Source organism: Solanum stenotomum, chromosome 3 (assembly GCF_019186545.1).
Source record: "Solanum stenotomum isolate F172 chromosome 3, ASM1918654v1, whole genome shotgun sequence".
Lineage (NCBI taxonomy): Eukaryota > Viridiplantae > Streptophyta > Magnoliopsida > Solanales > Solanaceae > Solanum > Solanum stenotomum.
Window position 1 is genome coordinate 23,112,283 of NC_064284.1, and position 13,094 is coordinate 23,125,376.

The following is a 13,094-nucleotide window of genomic DNA, read 5'->3' on the forward strand; positions in this document are numbered from 1 at the left end:
AGTAACACTTATACAAGGAAATACACTTGAAATCTAAAACTAGAAGCCTAGAATTGGGTTGAGAAGACAGAAGAAGAGGGTGACATTTAGAATCATAATTAACTACCTCCCCTTTTTCTATCCACATTCTCACACTTTTATACAACTTGCATAACTAATCGTCGCCTTGCACACGTGCCTTTCTTCCTTCCCAAAAGTAATTGTCCAACCTTTTAGGTGGAATTACACTTCTAGTACTCCGACGCAACTAGTAGATGTCTCCATTGAGTTCACAACATTGATCATATGTAATGTATTAATATTGATATAGTAAAAATATTATATATTTGTATATAGATAATTTATAATTATATATCATAGATATATATACTTTTATATTGTTGATATAATAAAGTATACTTTGCAAATTATTTTTTATCAATCCTAAATAACTCAAATTTTCTATAAAACACTCCTAAAATTTGGATATGAGCTCCTCTCACTGTTTCGAATTTTTTGATATATTATTCAATCAAAAAATTTACGTTTATGATATGTCAATTTTTATAATTGATAGAAGTAGAAGAAGAATGAATGAGGATGAGGAACACAATGAAGAAATAGGAAGAAAACATTTAAACTAGGATTTGACTCCGACCCAAAAAAATGTGTTTAATTAATGACTATTTATAAGCGTATTTAATGGATACACAATACACGATAAGCACACATCATATTTTCATTTACTAACATTGAAACTCCATATCTTAATAATCCAAACTGTCAAAGTTATGTGATTATATAAGAGAGTTTGATATTTTGCTGTCTTATATACTTGCACTTTAATTTGGAGAGTTCAAAAATTTAATGTATAGCGTTTTTCTTTGTCGTAAAGTTTTTGATAAACTATACTGGTAAATTAAAGAATGCAAAGATAATTGTGTACATGACAAGAATCAAAATAAATAGCTACAATTATTTGTATCATTCAAAACTAAAAATCGTGGCATGAAATTAATTTTTTTTACAATAAATTAAAAAAATAAAACTTGTTACCTGAGAAGAATTAGAATGAACAACTACAATAATTTATATCATTCAAAATTAAAAATTATTGTGTGAAATTAAATATTTGACAGTAAAAATAAAGAGAAAGTCGAGAGGACGATAAATTAGGACAGCCATGGATAATTGGAATTCATTGAAGGAACTAGTTATTTAGAAATTAAATAAGGTAAATAACCTATTAAATTAATTTACACAAATTTAAAAATTCTTTTCAGTCTATATATGTATATAAAAATCTAATTAAATCTGAAAACAAGAAAACCTTCTACTAGTTAGTAGTTAGTTTACTGGGATTCAATTTCCATATTATCCCTTTTAATTTTGTTTTAGGCAAACAAATCCGAATTCAACTCGGTTAGTAAAAAGAAAAGAGGAACACTATATATATAGTTGTAATAACTCAGTAATCCACAATTGAATTCACTCCAATATTTGTATTACTATTACTTATAGTTAAGTGCGACGACTATTCTCTTATCGCAATATAATTTAAAACGATGTGCACAACCATGGACATGCAGTTGAAAAGCAAAGTAGAAGAAGAATCTGTGGAGAAATTCGCAATGGCGAATAATGAAGAGGAACGAGTCGTTAGGACGACTTAAACTCTTCAAGTGCAAGAAATGTAAGAAACGATTTGAATCATTTCAAGCACTTGGCGGGCATATGACAAGTCACAAAAATAGGCTGAATAAGCTTACGACGACGAGTACTAACGGTGATCAATCATTACCTGTTAATCTAAAAAAACATGAATGCTCCATTTGTGGTAAAGATTTTGCAATTGGACAAGCGTTGGGAGGACATATGAGAAAACATCGAGATGAATTGAATCAACTCGAGCAGCATAAGAAGAAGAAATTGGACGAGAATTTGATCAAGAGTGGTTACGACCAGACGAAATTAAAGGAGAATTTGAAGAGTGATGAACTTGCAAAAGCTCTTCATGACAAGACAGGTTTGGATAGTACTAAAAGAACTTTGTTCTTGGATTTGAATTTGACAACAGATGATAATGAGTTGAGCACGGGGAAATTTTTTGGTTGTAACTAATTATACAGTTAAGAGATTGTAGAAATCTAGTTAGATGCTTAGAAATTTCAGTTTTTGTTGGTGTTACATACAAAGCAAGCTGTACAGTTTGCTTTGTTTTCTTATATTGTGATGCATGCAAATATTAATTAATCTATAAGGATCTGTTTGAATAATCTTGTCTACAATGCAAGCTAGTTACGTTGATTTTAGTGTCCGTAGAAATAGGCACACAAAGTAGACGAAGGGGGTTTCACATCTATTATATATACATAAAAATTTATTTTAACCATATATAATTAATATAATTTTCCGCCGAAGGGGGTTCCCCTTAGTACTAGGTGGCTCCCCCCCTGATTGATTTAACAACCACTTTTTACTTCAGGTGGCCCAGTGGTTTGGGCTTGGGACTTCCATGTTGGAGGTCTCAAGTTCAAAATTTCTTGCCAGCAAATGTGGGTTTGTCTTCTGGATCGAGTTCGTCCCATCGGACTTGTCTAGTCGGGTTATCTCTCATATATGGTTTGCGAGTTATTGTATAGAAGCGGGTTTTCCTTGTCATAAAAATAAATAAATTATATTTAAATTTAGATGACATATTCTTATCATACAAGCCATTGGATATGTGCCTCCTTTTCATCCATCATTCTTCCTACGATGTATAACTTCATGTATCTATCTCTCTCTATATACATTCATAAAATAATTTTTAAAAAAGAATGACTTGAAATTTTATTACGGAACTATATACACTTTCTTTTGGTTCGGTTATGTGTGAGACTATTCCATCATCAATTGACTTTATGTTGTATCACCAAAATCACCATGAATGTTATGCGTAACATGCACATTCTTACCTTTAATTCAAATGTGACTATGTCATATCAACCTTAGAATTTTGGTTACTATTATCAAACTTATGATGTATTTCAATAAAAATATAAACTCGATCAATTAAGAAAATATACCAGAAAATCCAATGAATATTAACCTACCAGAATTAACAAATCAACTACAGAGCTACTCCTAATCTTACAAGAATATTAACCTACAAGAATTAACAAATCCTACAGCTACTCCATTAATTATCGTATTCAAATCCTAAATACATTAGAACACTACGATAAAAGAAAGACTATTTTAATCCTTTAATTTGCAATCGCACAAACCATGTCAAGATATGATTAGGAATCTACTAATCAATTTCTATTATTGAGTCTTTTAACGAGGACAAAAAGTTCAATGAACGCTTTTACACCTTGTAGGATGGTTGTTACCCGTTGTGTTGTATTGTATTATATTGTATTGTTAGGTCAAATGCAATATTTGTTTTGATTGTCACTTAAATTATCATGTATCCTATTGTTTTTTCATCATTAGATAATAACGAAAAGACTCATTTTAATTTATATAGCGACCGATTTGGTGTGATTGCATAGTTATCTTAATATTTTCTTATTTTATTTTTATTTATTATTTATTAATAATCATATTTCATCTTTTTATCCTACATTTTCATAGTAACTCTACCTCGTACCCTACTTTCTTGTAGGTTTATCATTTAAATTATGGATGTGTGACATTATGTAACGACGCAGAATGATACAATCTATCCAAATATTGTATTCATTAAAACAATACAATACAACATAATACAATACAAATATACAATATATTATGAAACAATACATAACAACAATCCAAACGAAACGTAAGATAAAAGAGAACTATCTTAATCCTTTAATTTGCAATCACCCAAACCATGTCAAGATAGGATTAAGAATCTACTAATCGTTTTCTATTTTTATAGAGTATTTAAGAGAAAATGGTCAAATATCCCCTCAACCTATTATCCGATTCTCACCTACACACCAATACTTTATGGGAGTCCTATTACCCCATTGATGTATTTTAAATGGAGATACTGGCACCCTTAAATGGTGATGTAGCATAGTAAGTGTATTCACTTTCCTATTAGCAAGTGTGAGGAAAAAAAGGAGTCAAAATGAATTAATTTGACAGTTGTCAATCCTTAATTAGATACTAAAATAATTAATAAATTTAATCAACTAAAATCACACACTCTCTCTATCTCCCATCTCTAACCCTTCGTCAACTCGGTCAGCTGCCATGACTATCAATACAAGAAGGAATTTTATCTTTTCATACTTTCATTTTTAAATCACAAAATACTTTTCAGTAGCAACACCATTAAAATCTTCCCCTAATTTTAGACAAAACAATAAAAGAAAGAAAAAAGAACACTTCAGTTTCTTCACCTCGCGCGGAAAATATTTTTAGTTCGACCTCGAAAGATAAAATGGCAGCTTCCATCGGAGACATCTTTTCGTTTACAATAGTAATCGAAATTTCTTAACTGCAATTGAAAGTGGGTATCAGAATTTGAGATTTCTCAAGAAATTTTTCATCTTCAAATTCATTGAGAAGTGCAATTGAGAACCAACGTGAAAATAACTATCTTCAGAGATAACGATGATAGCAAATTTCTCAAATTTAACAATAACAATCGAATTTTGTGCAAATAGATGATTGGAAAGACATTAAAAAAAAGGGCAAAGGTTGGTGGATATGGTGTGATGTAGTGTGGTGGAGATGAAGGTGGACAGAAGGAGATGAACCATCTGGGAACAGTGAAGAAAAAAGAAGAAAGAAGATTTAGGAAGAAGAATGACAATGAGATTTGATAATGGTGATTAAGGCAAGAATGGTGGAGAAAAATTGGAATGATTTTTTTTTTATTCTGAAAAAAATAGGCGTGTGTATTACACTAGGCAACAAAGATTTGGGTGTGATGTTTTTGGATATATGTATTTACTTACCATATATTCGAGATACATATTTTTGGATATAACGTATGAAATTAATATTTGATACATCAATTTAATACTAGATACATGAAATTATAGTAGATCATAAAAATAGATACAAGAAGCTAATACTAGATACATACAACAAATACATTAAATTAATATTAGATACTTCTATGATACATATGAACGTACTTGTGCGCCCATGTATCGTAGTCTATTTGTTAATGTGGAATAAGAGATTAATATGTTTTCATGATACGTCTGATTGTATGTATTTGTGTCCGTCTGATCAAAGTCCATCAACTTTTTTTTATGTATCTAAGAGGTTAGTATGTGCTAATGATACATATAAATGTGTATGTGCATTGTACACTCATGTATCTAAATGTTTAATTTGTTAGATATATCATATATTAATAATAGATACATCAAATTAATGAAATTATTTTAAAATTAATAAAATGAAACTAATCAAATTACATAACCAAAATATGCATGTTTTGGTCTTTTATTAATAATATTAATGATTTTATTATTTAAAAAGTAATAGAATGAAATTAATTAAACATAGATGCACTCCTTGATTTCTGCCTTATATTAAGGGATTTGATTAATTTAAATTTTAAAATTAATTGTTTATATATTCTGAAAATTCTCAGTTACTCCTTTAATAAGGAAATAAGTTACAAACATTTAATTCAAACAAAGAAAATATGTATCTCGATTCTTAAAACTATCAGATACATGTATTTGATGAGTAAAATGATACATATATCCAAAGGAAGAAATATAGTACAATAAGTAATATTTGAAACTATCGTGAATTATAGTAATTATGACCTAAACTAGTGGGACTTATGTAGTTTACCCTTATTTTTATGTATTGTTTGGTTTGATGCATTAAAAATAACATGCATTGCATAAAAAATTATTTACAAAGATACCCTCCACTATTATGGTGGAAAAGATGTAAAAAAGGTTTTGAGGGGTAATTGGATCTTTAATCATGCTAATGCATGCATTAAAATCAATGCATTGCTAATACCTAAAAATCTATGGTATTAACAATACACACCTTAACACGGAATAGAGTGTATAACTAATGCATAGAATAGAAAAGAGTACCAAACAAAGTACTAGTAATACACAAGGTTAATGCATGCATTATTTTTCCTAATACAATCTACCAAACTGATAAACATATAGTTAAAGGACCAAACCTAATAAGTTTTTGAATAGTTTTAGAACTAAATTGTAACACCTCAGATTTGAAAAGATGGAAAATTACAACTTTTTCTAGATTTGGTGCCAGTACCGACGGAACCACAGACGGTCCGTGGACTAGCATACGGGCCATAGGTGGGGCCGCGGGTGGTGAGTTCAGAAATTCCTAAAAATGTCAAGTCTCGGTACTTTTATATGGTTCACCAGGATGGTCCGTCATCCAAAGTACAAGTCGTAGATAGATCTTGTAGGTGAGTCTCAGACTTAGAGATATTTTAAGAAATTTCAGTTGGACCCACAGAGGCCATGTACATACGGTAGCTTGACCCACGGGCTGTACATATTGAGTCCCGTCAATCGAGGGTCTAAGAAACAAGTTTCTGAACCCATGGACTGTCGATCAGGACTGTCCGTAGGTGGGCCCATAGACTGTAGGTCCCCACCGTCGATGGAGGTCGACGATTATTCTTAGAAGGGCTTCTTGGTCTTTTCCCTAATTGTTATAATCCAATACTATGTCAATTTACCCTTTACTCAAAGCCTTATATATTGATTTTTAACCCTCAAAACACCCAATTCAATTCATTCTCCTAAAATTCTCAAAAAGTTGAACAAGTCATCCTCTCAAAATTTCTCTCTCTAAGGAAGAATAAGAAGACTAGGGTTCTTCAAGTTCAAGTCTTCTTTCTTCATCATTGCTTGAGGCTTCAATCATGGTATGTAGGGAGTTCATCAATGGGTTTCATTCACCTATTGATTCCCCAAAGTTTCGTCAATTCTACAATTCAATTTCTCAAGATTTGATTAGATTTTCACTAAATTCCTCATGGGTTCTATTTGTATGGATTCAATTGCTTTATTATGATCTTATTTATTTTTTTATGATTTAGATTTAGTTTCATGCCTTTCAACGAACTCCATGTGAACCCATGCATTTAGAGGCGTATCTAGGGGGGGTCACCGGGTTCACGTGAACCCATGGTCCCCTCCCGAGATCATATATAGTAGTGTTATAATTTTAAAAAATATTGAAATATAGATGCGTGAACCCATATTTCAAGTATTAGTTAATGCGACTATGACTGGGTGCACCACTCTCCGCGAGGTTAGAAAGTTGAATTTTATATTTATCTTGTTTTATTTTTCTTTCTAAAATTAGATAACACTTCTCTAAGTAGTAATTGGTATATAAGAATTAATTTTAGACCTATAATTTTAAAATTTTAACGATTTTCAATAGTTAAAACCTAAATGTCGAACCGATCAAATTTATATCATAGATCAACCTTTATATAACAGTGCACCCATCATCTCAAAATCCTAGATACGCCTCTGCATGCATTGATCTATGAATTTTGACCATGAACCATAATTTACATAAATTATGAAGAAGCTTGAATCTATATTATTTTATGAAATTATGCATGTTTTTATGAAAGTAATTGTTATGACTCAAGTAAGCTTATAGATAAAGGTATCTATATGTTCAATGAATCTTGGCCACATGACATGAATGTCATCTAGATTTGCCCTCAATGCTTCTCGGGCTATTTTCCTAAATTAAGTCTTGATTAGTATGGTATTCGGATATGCCATCAATGATTATAGATCACGTTTTCAAAACTATTTCCATTAGTAGTAGGACATCTCTAGCATGAAGTGAATGACTATGGGCCTTAAAAGCTATTATGAAAAGATCATGGATGGTGAAAGATTTTCTCACGCATGGTCTAAGGAGCTATCCTATGATAAGACAAGAGGCGAATACCCATGTCCTATAATAATAAGATGAGTTAAGAATAATGACTATTCCGTGGAATTTATACTTAGCACCGAGTGGACAAGTGGCGATTACCCATGTCCCATAAATTATGTGCCACTATAGAATGATTGTCTTAGATAAACATTAGCTAGTGGATCCACGTAAGCTAGAAGTTCATGGCCCTTACCTTGACAAGTAGGACACCCCTTTTCGGTGTGGGGCAGACACTAAATTCCATGTTATAGCTCGCATGGTCTATATGTCGGTTAACGGTAAACTTCCCACAAAAAGAACTAAGTTGATTTCTAATGTTCCATGAAGCTTCCTTTATGATTTAAGATGCATTGACCATGTTCATGATTTATGAATCTTCTTAAATGATTTTTACTATGTTTTAACTTGGTCATGCATTCCATGTTTTCGATCAGGTCCCTTTATTATCATGTGTTTATCTTTTATTGCATTCCTCTCATACTTGGTACATTCCATGCACTAACGCATACCCTTGCCTACATTATTTCACTAATGTAGGGTCCGACGCTCCTATTCCGCATCCTCGAGGCTAGTGTTCACTTTAGTGGATTGACTGTATTCGAAGATTGGTGAGTTCTCATGTTCCAAGGACCTTTTATTGCTTATCATCTTTACTTTTCAGATATTGTATGTGAGCATGGGTTACGTCCAAATCACTCTTGATGTAATAGATGACTTTGAGACTATTTAAACTTCCGCTTCGTTTTTGACAAACTCTTTATGATATAAACTGTTTTTCGAACTATTTAATTCCATTATATTGTTTATGAATGCTAAGTGGTTTGTGTAGGGCCTCTCGGAATCTTATACGACATGTCACGTCTAGAATGTACTTTGGATCGTGACATAAATCTGGTAAGTACATATTTAACAAGATTATTTATGATATTTTCTCTAGACTAAAGACTAAACACACCCTTCGTCTTCAACACCCAACTTCATATATATTACATGTAAAATGAAACGCCTAAACTCATTAAAAATGGGAAGTTCTTGGAAGTCTGGACAGGATTGATCACTCACTGACTGGGATTCATCGGGCGAGAGATATGGAAGCGCTAATAGCCTCATACGCAGACGATTCTTCTGACTCCGATTCCGACTCCAATCCCACCCCTCCACAGCCGCCGTCAGCTTCGACATCACTGGCCCCTCTCCCCCCGCCTCCTATTTCACTTCTTCAGCCGCCCAACTCTTTTGGTAACTTTATTTTTCATCAAACCCAGAAATATCTATAGAAGACGAATTATGCTCACTAAATGTTTGCTTTTTTGCTTCTGAAGTTCCCTTGGACTCCTTGCCTAGTAGTCAAGTCAATCGCGTTCGAAGCTTTCCTCACATTGAAGGCAATTATGCTTTACATGTCTACATCCCGGGTAATTTCTTCTATCTCCCTTATTTTCATGCCATTTTATGCTTTGTTCTCCAATTTTGTTTTTCTGAATTGGTAAAGAGCATAATAACTCAATTCTGCAAAATCATTATTAGTCGTTAAAAGGTAGGTTTAGAGCAAGATCATTTGCAAATTGCATTTAGTAACAGAATTAGGATGGTTTAAGACACAAAATTTTAAATCGAAAAGAGACAAATCAAACGGTCCTTATTTAATCAAGTATGATATTGGTAATATGATTCAGAATCGAATCTTTTTGTCATATTTTTGTTGGTAAGTTTATTGGAAGGTTGTTATAAAACATTTTTTTCGTAATGTTTATTTATATTTTCTTTTACTTCTAGTTTATATACCATCTGCAACAAGGAAGGGGCTGGCCAGTTTTCTGAAGAAGGTCACAGCTATTGTACCTACTCTACATGCTGTGGATGTTGATGTACCATTGAGTGGTTTGTTGAAAGATGAAGCACTGCTTGAAAAAGTGGTGTTGGGTAGAGAGTTTCACATTAGTTTGGGAAGAACTGTTCCTCTCCGTGTGCATCAGATTAATTCCGTGGTCTCCATGCTTCGACAGAGGCTTCAGTTTCAGAGGAGGTGAGGTGACTTTAGTGATATGCATGCTATCTCTGATTTTGTTTTGGGCAAAACAAAACCTGTTGTTGCTTTGTTAATTGTTGTCTATTAATGGACATAGGTATTTGATAGATTTTAACAAATGGGAGATCTTTGTCAATGATGATTCAACTCGCACATTCATGTCACTGGAAGTTGTAGAAGGAGGCTTAGCACAGGTCTGAAAAATGCCATTTCTTTAGTACTTGTTGGTAGCATGGTTTGCTGTTTTGGCTTGTGTTCACTTCTAGCTGAACTCCGAAGAATGTTTGAAGTCATAAGTATGCTCCTCGTATAGAAGTTAGTTGTTGGTACATCTTTAAGGTCCCTTAATATAAAATAGATATCAAGGCACATGCTTGTATGTGTGCCATATTCAATTTTCCCAGATTTAAGAGCTAATGGAAAGTAATGTAACTTGAGAAAAAGAGAATATGAGATAGTTGTAGAAAAGGGAGTGTCAAGAGATGGAAAAATTTACCTTAGTGACCAGTATATCCTTCTGTTTCCTCATTAGTGAGTTGGTTATAACGATGTCTAAGAGAAAAGTTTACAACAGGCTTGTCCCTAGGGCTTTGGTTTAGTGGTAAGAGCACAACTTGTGATGTGTAGTATACGCGCATGTTACGAGCTCAAACTCTGTTGCAGACAAAAACTTGGTATTTAAGTGGAGAAGGGTCGAGGGGAGGGCCCATTATTCATCGAGTTTAGAACTGTGCACCACTGGTCTGCGGGGTTTTGTCGGCTATCCCCCCAAAAAAGAAATGAATTACAACAGGATTCACCATTTGAGTTGCTATCCCATATTTAATGGTGGTAGATAAACATTCCATGCTGTGTGTTCTGAATTATATGAGCTCTTATGGTGTCTTTCATTTTCGAGAGAGATATGTCAATGCGAATGGAAGCTGCCTCCATGGTCAACCGTAAGGACTGGGAATGTGTTGAATTGGTAGGTGTATGTGTTGTATCAATCAAGTTGATATTCATGGTTAATCTAGGGAAATATAAACTAGAAGTACAGTCGTACAGCTAAAGAAGGTTATCTCCCTCTGTCTGGGTAATTGGATTGGAGTTGCTGCTTATGTGTATTGTCATATCCTCCTCTTCCCACTGCCTCAGTCATCTACTATAAGGTCTGTGTATGGTATCTTTTTCTCATGGGGCCAGTATATCCATAAGCTTCTCGTTACCGGTGGGGTTCAAATAGATTTTGTAAGAATGTTCACAACTGATATTATTTGCTGTGTTCACAAACATTAAAAACTGAAACTAAAATTAACATCTTTAAAAAAAATTAGCTTATGTGAAAATTTCAGAAGTAAGACTGAATGTTTTTTTTTTGAGAAGGGTAGCAGTAAGTAGACTATGGGAATATTAACACCTAGAATCCGAGATATGACAAAATCCTATTAAATCTTGGCACAAACTTAATGAAGCATCAAGACTAAATGTCCTTTACATTTTGGAATGTGTTTGACATATTCTGGACAAGGAAGCCAGTGCACAAAGCATCCCGCGTTATCAGAGTCTGGGAATCAGCCACTTATTCTGGAGAAACTGAAGATATATTGATTTAACCAGAAATGCCCATTAACAAAAAGAATAAAGAAGTAAAGGTCACCCATTGAGCCAAGCACACATTTTTTTTCTTCTGAATAAAGCTATTCAAAACAACATATGCAATATGAAAATCAAAATGAAGAGTGACTACTCGTGTCAAGTTGCAACGAGATTAGCCAACGCTTCTTTTATATAAGAGCCTCTTTGGATTGGCTTATTTTAGGGGCTTTAAGCAGTTTTGTAGTGTTTGGGTAAAATAAATAAGTGTTTTTAAGCCCAAAAACCATAAGCTAGAAATCCTAACTTATGAGTTTTGGCTTATAATAAGTTATAAGCCCATTTAAACAAGCTCTAAGTAGAGATTGAGAAAAGGAATGGATGATGTCTTCATGGCAGACAAATATAATTGGTAGGCCAACAAGTTTAGGGAGGAGGATGACAAATAGTTGATCTCTTTAGCAACCTAAGAATGTGGTCTAGTGGTTAATGAGTTCTTTTTTTTCTGTGTGTGGTGAGGGTGGGATATCATCAGGTCTCAGGTGAGACAAACATACTAGGTAATTTCTTCCCATTGGCTCAAGCCTTGGTGGGTAGTGTTACCCAATACTTATGCGGGTGGGAGGTAGTAGTGCATGCCATTCCGGACATCACCGTCATAAAAAGGTTAATATCTTTATGAAAGTCACCGTAATAGGTTGGCCAACAAGTTTCGGTGGATAATACATTAATTTTTGTTACCAGTAGAAACCCATCAACTTTTGTTATTTTATGTGGATTTTAACCAAAATAAGGAGTAAGTTAGAAGCGGGATGCAGTGCCAGGTTCTTAAGTGAATGGATAATTTGAAAACTAGATCAGAACAGGGGTTTCCCCTAAAGCTAATGGTGGCATGATCGCAGGGCATGCCTGGCTCAGCGCACTGAAAGAAAACTCCTTGTGCAAGCGTTATCCATTTCATTACAATCAAAATCTACATTGTGGGGTTATTAGAGGTTTTGGTGGTTCCTATTGTTGACTTTTAATCTTTAGGTGTGTTTCTGGTTATTGTCTGCTTTAATTTTGATCAACTAATTCTCTACAGTGGTTAGTTAATGCTCATCTTTCGCATGTGTTTCGATTATGGAACAATGAGTTTGAACTAAGCTCTCTACTATTTTCCTCTCTGGCATCATTCATGTCAATTTAGATAAAAGCTTATTGTTCTTCCTTGTCCTCCTGTGTCTTGCTAATATAGTTCATCGTTGAGGCAAGAGAGGAAACTTACTTGTATTTTGTGTCCCTCAGATAAGAAAGCAAATCCAAGCTGTTGATGAAGTCTACAAACTACATAACCTTCCGGAATTTTACAAGGTTGACCACATGAACTATGTTTAATTTTTTGCAAGTTTCAATAGTGTGTTTGGTATGTAGGAAAACATTTTCTGGGAAGTGTTTTCCAATTTTCTCATGTTTTGTTGGTCAAATATTTTCTCTGGGAAAACAAGCTCCTTGAAAATTACCTAATGAAAATAGGAAAAACAAGTTTCATAAGTGACATTCCAAGTTCATCCCCCCCCCCCCCCCCCCCCCCCCCCCCCCCCCCCCCCCCCCCCCCCCC

General features: G+C 33.7%; 1 protein-coding gene and 1 pseudogene across 1 annotated transcript in view; both read left to right on the forward strand.

The window, feature by feature from the left end:
- Positions 1 to 1,556: 1,556 nt before the first annotated feature.
- Positions 1,557 to 2,100, forward strand: LOC125858777 (zinc finger protein ZAT11-like; annotated as a pseudogene).
- A 6,782-nt stretch (positions 2,101 to 8,882) lies between these two features.
- The window catches only part of LOC125857545 (uncharacterized), a 5,040-nt gene continuing 828 nt past the window's right edge, over positions 8,883 to 13,094 (forward strand). The window contains exons 1-5 of the mRNA XM_049537142.1: positions 8,883 to 9,129; positions 9,213 to 9,305; positions 9,667 to 9,916; positions 10,017 to 10,113; positions 12,782 to 12,847. Coding sequence (XP_049393099.1) covers positions 8,979 to 9,129; positions 9,213 to 9,305; positions 9,667 to 9,916; positions 10,017 to 10,113; positions 12,782 to 12,847 — 657 coding nt within the window. The 5' untranslated portion in view covers positions 8,883 to 8,978. The remainder of the gene's footprint in view (positions 9,130 to 9,212; positions 9,306 to 9,666; positions 9,917 to 10,016; positions 10,114 to 12,781; positions 12,848 to 13,094) is intronic.